At 52.6% G+C, this 18,926-nt stretch overlaps 1 protein-coding gene across 1 annotated transcript; it reads left to right on the top strand.

Moving 5' to 3' along the window:
* The first annotated feature begins 966 nt into the window (after positions 1-966).
* ALDH3A2 (aldehyde dehydrogenase 3 family member A2) lies at positions 967-15,606 on the top strand. The gene is made up of 12 exons (XM_007462679.1): positions 967-1,119; positions 2,370-2,601; positions 3,372-3,457; positions 5,190-5,398; positions 6,457-6,574; positions 8,237-8,378; positions 10,224-10,390; positions 11,707-11,806; positions 12,807-13,042; positions 13,368-13,424; positions 13,730-13,833; positions 15,585-15,606. Exons 1-12 carry the CDS (start codon positions 967-969, stop codon positions 15,604-15,606), a joined length of 1,626 nt encoding a protein of 541 aa, XP_007462741.1.
* Positions 15,607-18,926: the final 3,320 nt, after the last annotated feature.

Below are 18,926 nucleotides of genomic sequence, written 5' to 3'. Positions count from 1 at the left end.
AGGTGGATTTAAGTAAGATGCCCAAAAAAGTCTGATTCATTCACCTACAAGCGTTTCTGAGGGTGTATATATAGGATTACTAAAGAGGTACAATCAATTCCTTGCCCTTGAGGGCTTTAAGTTTGGTTGGGAAACAGAACAGGCACAGATAAAGTGGGGCTATAGTTTTAAGCCAGTGTATTAAGGCTGAAATGTTAAGATATAGGGGAAAGCATAATGACTATGGCTTATAAAGTGTGATCAAGGCACACCATTATTAATTAGGGAAGTTTTCGTGAAAGAGTTAACGTTTAAGCCTGACTTTAAATGGCTTGGATCAGTAAAGAAGGATTTAAAGGGATCGTATATATTAAGAAGGGAATTAGCAAGTCCTTACTGTGGGCTTGGAGGACACACAGGAATCTGCATGGCAAACCAGCTAGTCTGACATGTTTGCCTTTTTTTTTTTGCATTGCCGTAGGGCTTAGTTCCCCGACCAGGGATCAAACCTGTGTCCCCTGCAGTGGAAGCACAGAACCCTAACTACTGGACCGGGGAGCGTGCCGGGCGGGCCGAGGGGCACCGTGGCGGAAGGGCGACGCCTCCTGAGCCGCTGGGCGCGGGGCCCGGTCGGTGGGGTCGTGACCGCGGGACCGCGGGCCCCGGCCCCAGGCCGGTCCAGCCCAGCCGTCCTCACCCCCTCGCCTGCCGACTCCTGGGGGCGGGGCCCGCGCGGCGTCCGGCCTGCGGAGGTCACGTGGGCCACGCCGGCCAATCGGCGCGCGCCTTGGGGCCGACCCGGGTCGCAGGGCGGTGGCGGAGCAGTTAGCGGCAGCGGAGCTAGCGCGCCGGGGGGACGGAGGTGCGGCCGGGGTCGCTGGGCCCGGGGACGGGGGGCGGGGATGGAGAGGCACCGCCCGGCGGCCCCGCGTCCGGCCCGCTCACCCCCCACGGCGCCCGATCTCCCCTGTCCCCGCAGGACTGGCCATGGAGCGCGAGGTGCAGCGGGTTCGCGCGGCGTTCGGGTCCGGCCGCTCGCGCCCCCTGACGTTCCGGCGGCGGCAGCTCGAGGCCCTGCGCGCGATGGTGCAGGAGCGCGAGAGGGACATCCTGTCGGCCATCGCCGCCGACCTGAGCAAGGTGCGCCCCCGGGACCTGCGCTCCACGCCCTGCCCCTTTTCCGCGGGCAGCTGTGGCCCTTTCCCTTCCCCTTCCCCTGGATTTGGGTCATTCGTCCGCTTCGTGTATTGCAGGCCTCTTCCCCCGAGTCGGGTTCTTGTCTTTTAACTTTGCAGTTTCTTATGCAGACACAGGGTTTTGCTTGTCGTCGTTGCGCTCAGATTTCCCTCGATGATGTTAGGTGTCAGATCTGTGCACCCGCGAGTCACCCGGAGACCTTGTTACGATGCAAACGATGCTTCACTGGGTCTGGGGGGAGGGGGTCTGAGAGCCCGAGTTTTTGTAAGAAACTCCCAGGTGATGTACCAAGGTGCCCTGTTTTGGAACCACGCTTTGAGTAGCAAGGCCTTGGGGGAGTGTTTCGGGTTTAAAAATGGTCCCCTATGTTTTATAACACTGTTGTTACCATTTTGTTTTTAATTTTTCTCTTCATTTTAGGGGTAACAAGGCCTTCCTCTGGCTTTGCTAGGCTCCTTCAGCCCCTCCCCCTGAAGATTATTTTGAGGGGTAGTAACATCAGTAGTCAACAGGAACTCTAAAACTTCCTGTATAGCACTTTTGGTGGAGAGGAACTGTGATGTCAAATAGTCAAGGTGGATTTAAGTAAGATGCCCAAAAAAGTCTGATTCATTCACCTACAAGCGTTTCTGAGGGTGTATATATAGGATTACTAAAGAGGTACAATCAATTCCTTGCCCTTGAGGGCTTTAAGTTTGGTTGGGAAACAGAACAGGCACAGATAAAGTGGGGCTATAGTTTTAAGCCAGTGTATTAAGGCTGAAATGTTAAGATATAGGGGAAAGCATAATGACTATGGCTTATAAAGTGTGATCAAGGCACACCATTATTAATTAGGGAAGTTTTCGTGAAAGAGTTAACGTTTAAGCCTGACTTTAAATGGCTTGGATCAGTAAAGAAGGATTTAAAGGGATCGTATATATTAAGAAGGGAATTAGCAAGTCCTTACTGTGGGCTTGGAGGACACACAGGAATCTGCATGGCAAACCAGCTAGTCTGACATGTTTGCCTTTTTTTTTTTGCATTGCCGTAGGGCTTAGTTCCCCGACCAGGGATCAAACCTGTGTCCCCTGCAGTGGAAGCACAGAACCCTAACTACTGGACCGTCAGGGAATTCCCTGGCCCGATGCTTCTGACATTCAGGGCCAAGTGTGTCATACCCACAAAGGTTAACTGTGACCTTCTTGTAACAGAGTGAATTCAACGCATACAGTCAAGAAGTCATCACTGTGCTTGGGGAAATTGATCTCGCGCTGGAGAAGCTTCATGAATGGGCTGCTGCTAAACCAGCTCAGAAGAACCTGCTCACCATGCTGGACGAGGCCTACGTCCAGCCAGAGCCCCTGGGAGTCGTGCTGATTATCGGAGCTTGGAACTACCCCTTTGTCCTCACCATCCAGCCTCTGATAGGAGCCATCGCTGCAGGTCTGGTGTCAGCTTCCGTCCTTACGCTGTCTTCAAGAGGCGTATTCTCTGCTGGTTGTACATTAAGGATAGTGGTTAGTTAAATGCATTTGCTGTCGTGGCTCGCCTTGGTTTACACCAGCAGTGTATTGAGAATTCATAAACGTTATTATTACCTGTTCAGTGGGCTCCAGAGATCTGTGGGGTGACTGCTTTTTGGGGCCCTGGAGAATGGACCTGCAAGGGTGTAGAGACACGCACGAGTCCACAGGCCCAGGTTTGGAGTCACACGTCCATAGCGTCATGTGGTTTCAGTTGCCACCTCTGGCTTTGGATGAACCAGTTGATTCTGTCTGACCCCTTTCTTCATTCAAATAAGGGCTCTGGGAGGAATGCTTGCTTGGGTCTACAGCAAATGCCAAGGGATTCATTTCTCAGTTAACCAGGATCCAGACCAACAGCTTTATGTTGGCAAAGCTTGTTTGTGCGATAATCCCAGGGCAAGAGGAAAATCCAAGGATGGGAGTGAGAACAGTGAGAGAAGGCCAGAGGCCTAGGGGAGCCTGGCTGGGGCCTCCCGTCAAGGGCCTACATGGTGAGCACTGAGGAGTTAGCCTTTGGGAAAGAGGCAGTGGGGCAAGCACTCACGCCTGTGGTGAGGAAGACAGAACGCAGAGCCAGAAATAACCAGAGGAATTAACCCTTAGCCTGTGCTCCCCACAGGAGCACCGTCTCGTGGATGTTAGAATCGCTCAAGTACTAGACATTGTCCTGCTTTTTGCTTTGTTTAGGAAATGCTGTGATTATCAAGCCTTCTGAAGTAAGTGAAAATACAGCCAAGGTCTTGGCTACGCTCCTCCCTCAGTACTTAGACCAGGTAAGAGGGCCTTGCCCCCTCTCTGGCACGTCTGTCTGTCTGGCTGGCACATCTGTCTGTCATGGGGAACACACTCTGCTCTTCATGCTGGCTTGCGTCATTGGTGGTCAGGCCTCCACACTCATTTTCCCTCAGCCTCCCACGTCTGGCTTAACAAGAGAAGTTCAGTTCCAGAAAAACTGGAATAGTTCAGCTATTGTAGTACACAGTTTGGTCAGGCCCATGGCTTTATCGGAACCCCTGCTATTAACAAAGCCTCCGCTGCCATTTGGCGTTTCAAATTAACCTTTGATCTGACGTGATTTTAGGTGTGTCCTTTTAGTGAGTTATTTAATGAGGGGCTGGTACCGTGCTGGGCGCTCTTCACGAGGTACAGTTACATGAGCACACGTCTGCATTTAAACGGGCATGTTTGTGGCCCGAAAACTACAGAAAGAAAAAGGTCTCCTGACCCAGAGTGTGGACCCTCACTCAGAGTTACAGTGCTGGCATTTAAGAGTATCGGAAGCTGGGACTTCCCTGGTGGTCCAGTGGTTAAGACTTCGCCTTCCAATGCAGGGGGTGCGGGTCCGACCCCTGGTCGGGGAGCTGGGATCCCGCGTGCCTTGCGGTCAAAAAACCAAAACAAAAAACAGAAGCAGTATTATAACAAATTCAATACAGACTTTGTAAATGGTCCACATCAAAAAAAAAAAAAGTCTTTAAAAAAAAGAGTGTCGGAAGCGGTGGAGAAAAGACGATCTCCGAAGCAGAGGTCTGGTGCCCCCCGTGGAGGAGACAGTGGCGCCACGTGAACTGGGGCCGCGAGCTCTGCATGGAGGAGGCCTCGGTGCGCGCCAGGGAGACGCAGCTGTGCGGCATCACACCTGTAGTCGGCCACATTTTCTGACAGCGGTCTACAGGCCAACTCCAGCTCTTGGAGGAGCCGCGCTCCCCGTGCTGGCTCATCCCTGCCACGGCGGCCAGGGAGCAGTGTTGTCCCAGGGCCTGGGGTACCCGGTGCAGAAGGGCGGTGAAGGCAGTGAGGTAGGGCAGATGCTTCACTGGCTCACTCTGCCCGGATGGGGGTCGTCATTGCGGCCCTGCCTCCCTCGGCTTGTTGGGGATCAACCACACAGGTTCTGTGGATTCAGGCGGAGGCAAGCTAAGGCTTGAAACACCTGTCGGGCCGTTGAGCTGTGAGTAGAGATGGAGGGGAAACGCGAGGACCACCAGCCGGCTCGTACTTGGTGTCCCGCCGCTGCTCTTCACACCGTGACTATCCTCTCTCGTGCGATAGCTGCAGACGGTCGCACGGTGCACATGAGGGTTCAGTGCAAAGCGCTGTGACGTCCCCGCATCACAGGAGGAGGCTGAGGCTCAGAGGCATCGGGCGGCCGCCAGCAGGCACGTGAGCTAGAGGATGACGGGGCGCAGGTGCAGCCCGGACCTGCCCCTGGAAGCGCTCCCCTGCCGGCCTTGGCACACGTTCGGGCAGCAGTTTACTCGGTTCCCCCCATGGCCTGAGCCCCACGCTGAGCCATATGCAGAGAGGACGTCCGGGTGGACGCGCCTGGGGCCTGTCCTGTGGTCACCGACAGCGGCCATGTTCCCACAACCCTCCCCTCGCCCAGCCCCCGTCTTGTGGTTTCCCGGGGCCAGTCTTTACCTTTTCCTGGTTTCACTGAATGTTACATGTTTACGTCAGACAATAGGATTCCTTTGGTGATGCGAGTGTTTGTCTTTCTTTAAGGACCTGTACGCGGTTGTTAATGGTGGCATCGAGGAAACCACGGAGCTTCTGAAGCAGCGATTTGACCACATTCTCTATACGGGAAACACCACTGTTGGAAAAATTGTCATGGAAGCCGCTGCCAAGCATCTGACCCCCGTGACCCTTGAACTGGGAGGGAAGAGTCCTTGTTACGTTGACAAAGACTGTGACCTGGATGTCGCCTGCAGGTGAGACCGGTTATCTGGACTCCCCCAGCAGGCTCGCCTGCCCTGTACCTCCTCACTGGGCATTGCCATTGATGTCCTCACAGGGACCAGAACTCTTTCACAAACCATGCCACAGCCGGAGGAGATGAACACGAGGTTGTGACATCACACGGTTGCCCTCAGGATGAGGAAAAGCTATTTCTGTTCTCTAGATAATAGACCTGACAAGAAGTTTTACTGTTCTACTGATAGCTGATCCAGAAAGTAGATAATGCCAAGGATCCTGTGTGCCTAATAAACTCTTTAAATTTCCAAAGAAAGGGCATTATGCTGATCTCTTAACTGAGTTCCTTTATTGATAAAACCAATAATTCTCATCTTTTAACTGAGAATAATAGCATCTTGCATCTGAGAACTAGAAGATGCAAGGTTTCGGGATGTCTTCGCTAAATCAGTTCAGCTAACAGGAAGTGCCCAAACCCACAGCTGACTGTGCTGGCATGGCGTGGCTCTCCCTCTCTTCAGACAAGGGGAGCGGGGGGCGTTGGCCGGGCTCCGGGTTGGCTCTGTAAGTAGACGTCTACTTGCTGGAACAGGGGACCCCGGTTCGTGGGTTTCTGTCTGAGTCCGGGCACAGCGTCCCAGATCGGGGAGGGCTTCTGGTCCTGCTTGTACCTGGCATCTTGCAGCAGGACCAAGCCACAGCGGGAGCCGTGCTGTCTGTGGAACCCCTGTCCTCCCAGATGTCCTCTTGGCCGGGGTGGGAAGAGGGTGTCAGGAGGCTGTTTTTTCTCTTTTCCTGCCGCAGGCAGTGGCTTCCCTGCGTATAAAGTAATGTTTCTCATGAACTGGCAGGAGGCTTCCCCTGCTTTGTAGAATAGTCTACGCCAATTGAAAATGCGTCCTCAGTTCCAACCAACTGATTTAGAGATGAGTTTTCAAAACATTTTTTTTATCAAGATTACCAAATACGTTTATGTACTAGTAATCTTGACAGCTAGCTGAAAAACATTCAGACAGCGCCGAAGTGCGTGACAGGTGCGTGGGAACTGAACTCTGGCTGCTCGTGCTTTTCCCAGACGCATCGCCTGGGGCAAGTACATGAACTGCGGCCAGACCTGCATCGCCCCCGATTATGTGCTCTGCGAGCCGTCCCTCCAGGACCTGATCGTGCGGAAGGTGAAGGAGGCCGTGAAGGTTCGTTTTTCCCACCTCTGGGTCCACTGGTCTCACTGGGATACAGAGTGAAATCAGATGTTTGCAGGGGGCATCGCCCCACCCCCTCCCGGGAACATTCCAGGAGCACGTGACTGAACTAATTTCCTGGCTGATGCAAAGCGCTCTCGTAGAACGTGGTAGCAGGGTGAGATTGGTGTTATACACGCTGACACTGTCTAGTTGATTTGTTAATGGCACAACTGGTTAGGTGTAGAACGGGCCTTAAAAAAAAAAGCTCAGTAGCTATTGTGTGGTCTGGGGAGAACGTCGCGTGGCCTCTGCGGTGTGGCCAAGGCCCTTACCGCGGCTGCAGCGATCAAGGTTATCGGTGCTCGGCTGTGCCGGCGGTTTAGAGAAGCCAGCAGTTTTGAGGAACGTGCACTCTTGACGTGGCCATCAGTCTTTGAGGGCATTTCAAATGGCCATCTCTAGAGAGGGGACCAAGGAAGGCTACACGGTGGTGTCCTGAGCTGAGCCAGAAGGAACGTAGGACTGGGACTGGAAGAAAGGAAGGGATGAAGCTGTGATAGTTCAGCGGTGGGAGCCCCCTGGGTGGAGAAATTATTGAAACAACCGTTGCTCACTCGCCGGGTACTGACCGAGCCCTGAAAGGAAGGCTCCGGAACACCCAGGAGTGACGTAGGTGAGCAGCAAGGTGACGTGGAAGTTGGACGTTAGTGGCGGGACTGCGATGGGGCCGGACAAGGAGAGCGTGAAAGGGGAGCTTGGCCCGGCTCTCGGAAGACACTGGGGCTGCTGGGGACGTGCTCGGGTGAGTGTGGTGAGGAACTGGGTTTCCATGAGGCGTGTGTTCTCTCGTCGCCGTGGCTCTCCACTGGGGGTCACTGGGAGCCGTTTTAGAAAAGCCCCCAGTCCCCCCCTCCAAAGACGGTGGTCCAGCAGGGCTGGGGTCTCCAGGTGATGATGAGGTGCGTCCAGCACTGAAAACCACTCCTGTGGCTCTGGTGTTGGGGCCCAAGAACACGCATTGCAACACGCTGCCCGGGAGCTTCCTTCCTCCTGGGTTCGAGGCAGGTGCGGGGGGTGGACCGAGCTCAGTGTCGCTGGAGAGTAGATTGAGAGCTCCCGCGGGGCTGACTGCTTGGCTTCTGAGGCTCTCTTACTCTGGCTGATTTACCAAGACTGTGTTTTGATCTTTTGAGTGGTTTCACGGTTATCTGTGACTGGTAGAAGTTCCAGTCCAGAGAAGACCTAACATGAGGAAATCGCACAAAGCTCAGCAAACCCTTTCTGCAAAAGGGGAAAAACACACGCGGTCAGTGTTTTAGGCTTTGCAGGTCACAGGGCCTTTGCCACCACCACCCAGCTCCTCACAGGACAGCAGCCAGAGCTGATAGGCAAGCGCACGTGTGGCCCTGACACGGGGCAAGACCCACCCCCAGGAGGGACCCATGCCAACTCCCGAAACCGTGGAAAATGGGAGACTTGTGTGTGTGCTTTAACTCCTGTCCTTGACCTGCCAAAGAGCTTAGTCTTACTACTGTTAAAGGATTTGGGGGCTGGGGGGTTGGATTCTGTGAGGATACAAAACCAGATTTGGGGCCATGGTGAATTTTATAATTATTAAAGAAATTAAAATATGGGTCTTTGGTGACAACTAGATACTACTGTTTTAAACAGGAATTTTATGGAGAAAATATAAAAGAATCCCCCGACTATGAAAGGATCATCAATCTTCGTCATTTTAAGCGGATACAAAGTTTGCTTGAAGGACAAAAGATAGCTTTTGGCGGGGAGACCGATGAGGCCACACGCTACATAGGTAATGGAGACTCATCTCATCCTGTAGGGAGGGGCAACTTAACAGTTTTTATTGACACTCTTTACCGACACTGAATAAACTATTAGGTGTAGAGTGTTTAATAAGCTATTAAATACTGCTTTCTGGTAAACTGCTTTGTTACAAGCGAGTTAAAGATGATTTTATGTATGTGTATGTTGAGTAACTCTATTTAGTTGTTTGTATTTACACACGTATTTTATCTAACTTTTTCTTCCTGGCAACCTTGAGAAGCAGAACCAGACTCTGTAGTTATTTCCAGCTTATGGCTGGGAAAACAGCCCAGAGAAGGAAATAGCTCAACCACAATTGCACAGCTAGCCGACAGCAGTACTGTTCCAGAAAGAATGTTTTCACCTATCATGCTTGACCTCACTATTTACTTTCTTGTTGTGTTCTTTGTTTTTTTGACACGAGTATGTATCACTTATGAATTTTAAACACACTTATCTAAAATAACACCTAAGATGAGAGAAGAATCACGCATGGGGACTTCCCCGGTGGCGCAGTGGTTAAGAATCCTCCTGCCAATGCAGGGGACACGGGTTCGAGCCCTGTTCCGGGAAGATCCCACATGCCGTGGAGCAACTAAGGCCATGTGCCACAACTACTGAGCCCGCGCGCCCAGAGCCCGTGCTCCCAACAAGAGAAGCCACCGCAGTGAGAAGCCCGCGTGCCGCAACTAGAGAAAGCCCGCGTGCAGCAACAAAGACCCAATGCAGCCAAAAATAAATAAATAAACAAACTTATTTAAAGAAAAAAAAAAAAGATCACACATGAAGTTGGCGAAAAAGCTACTCCTCAAATCTGTTTACCTGTTTCCTCTCATCATCACCAAAAACCCCAACTTTTCAAAAACAGAACTTACGGGACTTAAACAGTACGGAGAAAAGTATGCTCTCGGCCTATTAGTTCAGCGGCTCCGTAACATCCCCAGAGCTGCGGGGGTTCGTCTTTGGGTCCTGCCGGCCCAGCATGTTGACTGCATGCCTGTACGCCCATCAGTGGTGAGAGGGAAGGTCGGCCGTGATTAGCTCAGACTAGTTAGGAGCTTACCCCGACCTGGTCCAGGGTCACCTCACCTAAACGCGTGGCTCTGCAGAGGGGGATGGACACCTCTCTGGCCCAGGGAAGCCGCGTGCGGCGGATCTGAGGCAGCGGCTTCTGTACCCCCGGGCGTGCTGGAGAGAGCCGTCCTGTGCCATGCCTCCAGGAGAACCTGGTCGTAACCGTGGGTGGAGGAGAGAGCACGCTTGTTCCGTCAGGTGTCTTCTGCTGTAGTCGACCCTCCAGCCCGTCCGCAGGGTCTCCCTGAGCGCTGCGGCTTGGGGACTTCTTGGTGTGGACACTGGACACCCCACAAAGCTCTTCAGGATACATGTCGTCCTCCGGTCTGTGTCTTTCCCCAGAGTGGACGGAACGCTGAGATAAGGCTTAGGGAATCCCACCATTTCATTACGTTTTCTGAACCTGACGCAGTTGTAATCAAGCTCAAAGAGATCACAGGCAGGAACGCACTTCTATTAAGAAACTGTACTGGTTTGATCCACCGAGGGGCCCTCTGTGCTCCCAGGAAGGCCTATCCACAGAAAGACGTAGGAATGTGGCGCTGAACAGGGTTAAACATGCATAGGATTTACTCAAGCCTGTATCTCCCCCTGGGTTTGCACAAGGATCCCTGATGCACACGCGTGGAGATGTAATATTTGCACGGTTCACCCACGTACTTGGGACTTGTCTTGGTGGACGACACCTGGGCGGGAGTGGGGAAGGGATGGGTGGGCGGCCCAGTGAGCCAGACGCGAGGTGAGCGTTTTCATTTTTCAGCCCCAACGATACTCACTGATGTGGATCCTGAAACCAAGGTGATGCAAGAGGAAATCTTTGGACCAATTCTTCCAATAGTGCCTGTGAAGAATGAAGAAGCAGCCGTACAATTCATAAATGAACGCGAAAAGCCCCTGGCTTTCTACGTGTTTTCTCATAACACTAAGGTAAACTTCCCAGCATGCGGCTCGCTCTCAGAAGCCATGCTCCTCTGCTGTAAAGCAAATGCTGATTATTTCGTCTGACGCCAGAGTCCCCCAGTCCTGGGTAACGAGGCCCTGGGGTTATGGCTGTGACCCTTCCCTTACTCCCTGGGGTCAGAGCTGAGTCTTCGGGGCGAGTGTCACAAGCCTGGTGACTCACAAACACCTGCCACGTCACTGGGAGACGTCTGAGTGCCTGCATCAGAAGCGCTTCTGCTGTTGATCCGTAGGGCGTCCTGTGGTACAGCCCCGGCTCTTACCCACGCAGTGTCTGCGGCCCGCAGGGCAGTGTCTCTGGCGCTGCTGAGGGAGGTGCTTGGGAAGCCTCGGACTTGGCTTTCTCCAGCCACGGGGCTTTGTGGTTGGAGTGGTGTTGCCGTCCCAGCCGGGCCGGCAGACCACATGCCACCCCAGGCCCAGCAGCCCTGCTGCCGCCCTCCACGCGGCCCGTCCGTATGCACCTCGAGGTGACTGGCTGCTGCTAAGGGACAGTGGCCTCAAGGTGGGCCAGTAGGCCAGGAGCCTCTGAAGAAAGGGGAAAACTCGGAAGGGAGGGTGCAGCCAGGTGAGGTCAAGGAGTTCCCACGGCAGGTGTTTTCTGCAGAGCCTCTGCCGGGGCCACGCAGGGAGTCTCGGGGCAGCTTCTAGAGCTGGCGGTGCTGGCGTGGTACCGATCTCTACAGACCGTCCAGGAAGACCGAATGTGCGGGGCCCAGCTAGGAATGGGTTACTGGCACACAGCGGTCTGACGGTTGAAATGACCACAGGCAGTGGTGGACGGAGTGGAAGCTGCGGTCTGCGGCCCAGGCACGGGGTGGCAGGTCAGGCTCGGTCCCAGGGTCAGCAGTGACCTTTGCTACAGAGGACTTGGTGGGTCAGCAGCCAGGGGAAGTGACATTTACCAGTCCAGTGTCATCGTGCCCATTCAGGTTCTGGGCCAACCAGCGATTCCCTTCAAAAATAGGATGCTACCTCTGAAATCTTGAATGTTTTTTACATTTCCTAGAAACAAAATGATAACCTGTTAATCACATGCCATCCTTTAAAGCAGAGATAGAGAAATATTAACAATTTTTAAAACCTGGAATATAGCCTGAACCATCCCTGGTAAGAAAGGCCCTGGCTGTGGTCCCGGGGGTCCAGCGCTGGGCTGTGCCCAGGCGCGTGGGCCCAACTCTTCAGGTGGTCCGGGTCTCGCTCACTGCTCCCAGCCTCGAGGAGGATGTGGGTCCCAGGCCAGGGGCAACTGACCCAGAGCCTCTGTTCCTTCTCGTCCTCAGCTCATCAAGCGAATGATCGACAGGACGTCCAGCGGGGGCGTCACGGGCAACGACGTCATCATGCACTTCATGCTCAGCTCCCTGCCCTTCGGAGGCGTGGGTGAGGCCCCCTCCCGGTCAACGGCCCTGCAAGCCGCTGCCTGGGGCCCACCTCTGTCCCGCCCCCTGCTCTCCATCCCCAGAGTCTGTAATGACTGTTCTTTATTGCGTTGCTTCACTGGTTTATGGATCTTCTCCCAGATTCAGGGCATTTCTTAGGCCAAAAGTCAGGTCTCAGTTGAACTGATAAATGCCCTCTGTCCTTTATCGAATGAGGCAGCACGTGACGGGCTCACAGCGCCAGGAGCAGACAGCAGCCAAGGGCTTGAACGTCCCTTTGCTTTTGGGGGATAAAGGGGCAAAACCAAACAAAACACTATAGAAAGTTACAAGGGAAAGTGTAGTAACCTCCGAGGCATAAAGTGTTAATATTCTGGCTTGTCGTTTAGATTGTTTTCCTTAAAATGCATGTCTCTTGATACACATCACAGAGTCTCCCTGCAGCTTCAGCTGTCACCTAAGTGATGCCCCAGCGGCCCCAGTAAGCTGCGCGCCGGGTGCCTTGTGCCACATGCTCGTCTGCCCGGCTCACGTGACCGAGCAGAGAAGTGAGCACGGTCCCGGAGCACAGGTCTGAGAGGCCTGTTGCCACACAGCCGCTTGACCCCGCTGTCCTGGCCTTGGTCACCTTCCAGGAGCCTGGGGGAGCAGTGACTCAGGCACGTGCCACGGCGGGAACAGGCACATGCGGCTCTTGGAGTAGACCGCTTGGAGTCCCGCTCGGGCCCTGCCCAGCCCCCTCTCCCTCTCAGGAGGTGGGGCTCTGTTGAGAATGAGCTTGGTCCCTGGCATCAGTGACAGCCAGCACCCCGGGAGCTGCCGGTCCCTGCCCTGCTCTCGGAGAGCGTCCTGTGCGAGGGGCCCGCCGTGCGGGGGGCGCTGGGAGGACGTCCTGGAACGAGCCATGTGCACCGGTGGAGGGGTGCAGCCGGGGCGCCGTGTGCTCGGAAGGAGCACCGTCACCCACAGCGGAGCCCGTCTCGTCTGTTCCTTTATTTCAGGGTCCAGTGGGATGGGAGCGTATCACGGAAAACACAGTTTCGATACTTTTTCGCATCAGCGTCCCTGTTTATTAAAAAGCCTGAAGCGAGAAAGCGCCAACAAACTCCGGTATCCTCCCAATAGCCAGTCGAAGGTGGACTGGGCAAAACTGTTCTTCCTGAAACGGATCAACAGAGGGAAACTCGGGCTTCTGCTGCTCGCCCTCCTGGGCGTCGTGGTGGCGGCGCTCGTGAAGGTGAGTCCCCGGGACTCGGGCGCCCGGCGCCTCCAGGTGCACCTCTTGCATCTCGGGAGCACCTCCCGTCTTTCAAGCAGCTCTCTCCTATTAACTTCCAGAGCCTAAGACCGAGGTCAGGGAGCTTCAGGCTGCTGGGCGCCCCTGCTTTTCCGGGCATCCCTGGCTGCCTCTGTGCTCCGGCGGCAGGGACCGTGCAGCCCACAGGCCTCAGTCCTTACAGGGGGCGTGTGGCGGCCTCGGGTCTGAGTTTAAAGCCCCGTCGAGTGTGCTGCCGAAGTCCGAGCCGCCTCACCCTCTGATCCTCTTGCTGTTGGTGCCTCAGCGTCAGTTTGGTTCCTGGGTGTGCAGGAACCCGGCGTGCGTGGAGGTGGAGGACAGTGTACCGGGGACGGGGCTGGTGGGGAAGCAGCCGTGCTGGGGGAAGCTGGCCTGTAGCGTTTCTCTCTGGTGACTGGCCGTTCCGGGCGTGGACTTGCTAAGAGACCCTCATGACAGCCAGCGTCCAAGGACGGTCCGTATCCTTGGGGCGAAGCCAGATTCAAGCATTTAATGGAACAGCTGTGTTCATATCTGTATTTTGTTTAAATGTTGAAAGGGGGTCGGCTCACCTTACGGTGTCACAGCTTTGGCGGAACTGGACATACCGGTCACATCTGAGATCGTTTGGGTTTCCTCGGAAATCAGGCTGTGCTGAGGAGAAAGGCCCTGTTGATTTTTCTGGCAGCTCACAGATTGTGCCGTCCTGTGAGCCAGGAACGCCAGAACCCAGCCCTGTCTGTCGAGAGGAGGTTGGGCTGTTTCTTTCCTTTCTGTCAAGTGGGCCAGCTTGGGGTGTGTTCTCTTGCAGTCGGTTGTTTTTCTACACTTGGAGGCTTAGGCGTTATCAGAAAAAGAATGTCTCCAGACATTCTGGACCTTGGCCTAGAGCGTCAGAGTGTGAAAACTTAACTTGGCCACAGGTTTTCAAGGGTGAGGTCGGCTTGCTGGACTCTCAAGATTAGAGGTCGTGGCTTAGCTGGGTCTGGGTGAAGCATTCATTACTTCCAGGAAAGGATGGTCTCATGCACTCGGCTGTCCCAGAGGACGTGCCTGCTGACCCACTCATAGTCACCTTCCTTTGTTTCAGAATTTGAGAATAATCTTATAAAAAGCTCCAAGTCACTATTGATTTTGGTTTTGAGTTGTTTCGTTGTTTTTTTTAAAAAACTTCGACTTTAGAATTCATGTAGCAGACTTAGTGAATCGAAACATCTTGTGGGTGTAGAACTTTCTAGGTTTTTTCTTCTGCTTCTTCCTGAGGTCGGAGGTGCGCTTGGGTCTCTGGTCACTATCTGCCTATCTTTTTTCCCCGAGACGTGGGTCCCCAGCCTGACAAGGCATCTTCTTGGTCTGGATGGAGTTTCTTAGCCTCGTGGAAAATTCGGAGGTGCAGGCTGACTGTGCCCCATATTCCCAGGAGGGCTCCCCCAGGTGCAATGCCCTGTGCCCCACAGGCTAGGGCAGGCCAGGTGGCCCGCCCAGAGTTCCCGAAAGGGTTTGGCAGACAAGCCTTTCTCTGGTAGGGTCTAGAGAAGCAGCAGTGTATAAAAACGTTTATTCGGCTGCGAACAAGAAAATATGGCTTTGATCCCGGGCTCTGGGATCGACTTAATTATGGCTTCGGCCAAGGCCTCTTCTGAGCCCACAGAGCGAGGGCACGGGCACCCGGAGGTCCAGGCCGCTTCCAGTCCCACCTCTCTGCTCTCCTTACTGGGATCCCATGTGTTCGTCGTCCCGATTGTTTTGGATTCAGCTGGATTCAGCGTGAGATTGCGTAAAGATTGGGGGTTTTTCTCCTCTTTGCTGCTTCTCTGCTCTTCTCTCTGTGCTTTTACCCGCTTCTTATCAAATCACCTTTTAAACAACTGACTCTGAGCCTAAATTGTCCATTTACTTGAGGAATCTACTGGTGGTAATTGCAAACATTTTTCTGAAATTGCTTTTTGCACTTAGTATTTTGTTATGCGCTTGGATATGATTTTAGTAATTCACTTTACTAGAATTAGAATGGATGTGGAACATTTTAAAATGGGAAACTGAAAGCTGCAAAACTGTCCATCTAAAGGGAACATGTCAGAACCTCAGAGTGGGGGAATTTTCTCTGTGCATTTTACACAAAGTAAAGTTCCACTAAAGCTTAACATAAGCTATGGAAAGCATTTGGGGGGGTTTGTAAAAGTTGAGGAAAATAAAAGGTTCAAATTGAACGATGTCATCGGGCCTTTGAAAATTAAATCCAACGTTTGAACTCTGAGGTTGTGGCCGTGCTTCTTTAAGCCTCAGTGGGTACTGATGAAATTCACTACTGCTCTGGGGGAGGGCATGACCTGTCATCCCCAGCCCGCCCACACTTAAGAGTCCTTAGGGATCTGTGGGCCTTGTTGACATGGTCCTTAGGGCAGACGGTACATGTCAGGGTCCCGATCCCGGGCCCATGTTCCAGGGCTGGTGGGGGCATTGTAAACCAGCGGGTAACCCAGATTCCTTTCTCCTCCCCCAGGCTGGATGCCACTGAGGAGTGATCCGTGCCGCCTCGTCATCCTCCCTACTGACTCATCCTTCTACCAAATAATTAATGAACCAGTAATTTTTAAGTCCTGCCAACAATTGTAAGACAATATGCAAATGCACCATTGCCACTCACCATTAGTGAAACTCGCCGTTTCAGCCAAAGCCCAGCACTCGCCCGCCCAGTAGTGAGACACTCGGAGAACCCCCACCCCTAGAGCTCTGGGCTGGGGGAGGGGAGAGCGTGCTGGGTGAACCTGAGTTCCCAGAACCTTCTCAGCGACTCTGCTGCTCACGGGACATGGGACACCCTGCCCCTACCGGGGGCATCACCCTGTGGCCTTCCAGAGCCCAGCCCCGCCCAGGTTTCCAGGTCTCAGTCCAGAGAGGTGAGGTGAGGTCTCCCAGCCCCCTTGGGGTTCGAGGCACTAGAACTGGGGTGGGGGGTCCCTGTCCCTCGTCTGTTGGGACTTGAAAGCCTGACCTCCGGGAGTCGGCCTTCCCCTCTCCACTCTCTGTCCTGTCTCGTGCTCGGTTTGTGATGGTCCGTGCGGCCGTCCACACATGGTTTTGTGACTCATGTCACTCACTCAGAGCATCTTGTAAATCCTAGGGCTTCCCGGAAGACAGTTGCCAATTTCATGCAAGTATCAGCTGTCACTCCTCGGGTGCAGTTGCAGAGTTCTGCATCTTACAAAACCCGCCTGGCATTTTTTACTGCTGTCCTGAAAGTACTCATAACAATACTTATCCTGCATAATAGGACCTTCAAGTTGCAAGTTAATGGCTCTTCAAGGACAAATCTAAGTTTCTTATTTCTGTAGCACAAGGCAAGTAAATTTCCCTTTTTTAAACTTGAGAGAATAGATTGGGTCCACAGAACTTAACGTGGGGACCATTTCCTGTCCTGGACAGGAGGCCTTGGGCATTCACGGCTCTGCAGCCCTGAGAGCCTCTGGGGCTGGTGAGTGGGCGTCTGGAGGAGGACCCTGAGCCACAGCAGCTGCCCCTCTGAAGGGGATGGAAGACGCAGGGAGACACACCACCGCCCCCCCCACCCCCACCCCCACCCCCTGCCGGACCCCCGCCTGGGGCACTTCAGCCAGATGGAAAGTCTGAAGGAGAGCCCTCGGGGCAGGGGGCCGGTGGTGGTCCGGGCTGCAGGGGCCGCACCCTCCCCGCCGCTCAGTGAGAGTGTAACTCACTCTAGGAACGTGTGATCCACCACTGAGTGAACTTGTCCGTTAGGCTGTCTGCAGTGCGTTACATCTACATCACAGGACGAGGTGGTGAGAATCAATCACTAGGCTAGTTTAGGAAACAGCTGCTTAAACCACTATCAGAATAATCAATCACAAAATAGCTCAGACAGAATTTCAATATGGAATTTTCATCTGGTATATTGTACGTTACACTTTTTTTATATAAAGCAGGTTCTTATTAGTCATCCATTTTATACACATCATTGTACACATGTCAATCCCAATCTCCCAGTTCATCCCCCCACCACCACCACCCCCCACCACCACTTTCCCCCCTTGGTGTCCATACGTTTGTTCCCTACATCTGTGTCTCTATTTCTGCCTTGCAAACCGGTTCATCTGTACCATTTTTCTAGGTTCCACATATATGTGTTAATATACGACATTTGTTTCTCTCTTTCTGACTTACTTCATTCTGAATGACAGTCTCTAGGTCCATCCACGTCTCTACAAATGACCCAATCTTGTTCCTTTTTACGTCTGAGTAATATTCCATCGTATATATATGTACCATGTCTTCTTTATCCATTGATCTGTCGATGGGCATTGAGGTTGCTTCCATGACCTGGCTATAGTAAATAGTGCTGCAATGAACACTGGGGTGCACGTGTCTTTTTGAATTATGGTTTTCTCCGGGTATATGCCCAGGAGTGGGATTGCTGGGTCATATGGTAGTTCTATTTTTAGTTTTTTAAGGAACCTCCATACTGTTCTCCATAGTGGCTGTATCAATTTACATTCCCACCAACAGTGCAAGAGGGTTCCCTTTTCTCCACACTCTCTCCAGCATTGATTGATTGTAGATTTTTTTGATGATGCCCATTCTGACTGGTGTGAGGTGATACCTCACTGAAGTTTTGACTTGCATTTTTCTAATAATTAGTGATGTTGAGCCTCTTGTCCATCTGTATGTCTTCTTTGGAGAAATGTCTATTTAGGTCCTCTGCCCATTTTTTGATTGGGTTGTTTGTTTTTTTTAAGATTGAGTTGCATGAGCTGTTTATATATTTTGGAGATTAATCCTTTGTCCGTTGATTTGTTTGCAAATATTAAACATTCTAATTAAGCAAAATTATTGACTAGTCTACTAGTATATTCTGCTTCAGAATAAACATATTTGGTAAAATTGGCATGAATTGTAATAATGTTCTTAGTTTTCAGATATCCCCTGTTGGAGACAATTCTTTGACCACAAGTTTTCTCCAACTATAAATCCATTTTTTTGCCTTTATCTATTCAAAGGTGGTGTTGGTCAGCTTTCTTTAACTGATTTTCCCTCATTTTAAATTCTCAGCCAAGAAGATTTTTCTCAAGTTTTACTGTCATTTATGGGTTGTTTCTTAAAATAATCTATAGAGTAGATAGGATTTTTTTTCCCAACTATATCCTCCTTCCCCATCTGCTGACCCAAAACAAGCATTTCTGTGAGCATGTTCACGAGACACCAATCCCATAAGGTTTTACACAAAAACTGGCCCCACTGCCGACCCTGCCTAGAAGGGGTTTGTAAGGCACACCGGCATCTTAAAGATCCCAGGCCTACAGAACCTCTGAAGTGCCAGTGTGTGTTGTTTCCCAAACTTCCTTGAGCATGGAGTCCTTTTTCCTCGATACCTCTCAACCTTAGGACACGTGGCGTGACTGTGCTGTGCTCCGTACCTGGTCGTTGTGTTTGGCTGCAGAAGCTGTGTCTTCATGTCACAGATGAGGATGCAGGCTTCTGCTTTCCTGTGGGCGGAGGGCCTGCAGGAGGATCCCTGGCGTGTTGACTCTTCAGAACCAGGGTTTGCACTCTGCGTCCTTTTTTCCTGTTGACCTTGATCAATAAATCCGTCTGTCTGTGGGTGTGTTTATAGCTACTGATGCTGAAGGGACTGATGATGACAGAGGCCAGGCTGCCCGCACTGGGTGGCGGTGTGCGGCCTGGAGCCCAGAAATGGTCACCAGTCCCAGGCCTCAAAAGCATCCTAGAATTTGGATCAGCAGCAGATTCCACCCTGAGGCCACGTGGCCCAACGATCTGGGCTTCGCTGCCCTTGTTTGTATCATTGCTACTGTATGAAAGGTGTTTC

This window comes from Lipotes vexillifer, unplaced genomic scaffold, assembly GCF_000442215.2.
Source record: "Lipotes vexillifer unplaced genomic scaffold, Lipotes_vexillifer_v1.1 scaffold982, whole genome shotgun sequence".
Lineage (NCBI taxonomy): Eukaryota > Metazoa > Chordata > Mammalia > Artiodactyla > Lipotidae > Lipotes > Lipotes vexillifer.
The sequence above is the reverse complement of the archived record's forward strand: the minus strand, read 5'-3'. Positions and strand labels throughout refer to the sequence as shown.

What these genes read in the sequence shown, in the direction of transcription:
- ALDH3A2 (XM_007462679.1), top strand. Translation starts at nt 967, where the DNA reads ATGGAGCGCGAGGTGCAGCGGGTTCGCGCGGCGTTCGGGTCCGGCCGC. An exon ending in TCGCCGCCGACCTGAGCAAG is followed by an intron (nt 1,120 to 2,369) that starts GTGCGCCCCCGG and finishes TTCTTGTAACAG; the next exon opens with AGTGAATTCAACGCATACAG. An exon ending in TGTTTTCTCATAACACTAAG is followed by an intron (nt 10,391 to 11,706) that starts GTAAACTTCCCA and finishes TCTCGTCCTCAG; the next exon opens with CTCATCAAGCGAATGATCGA.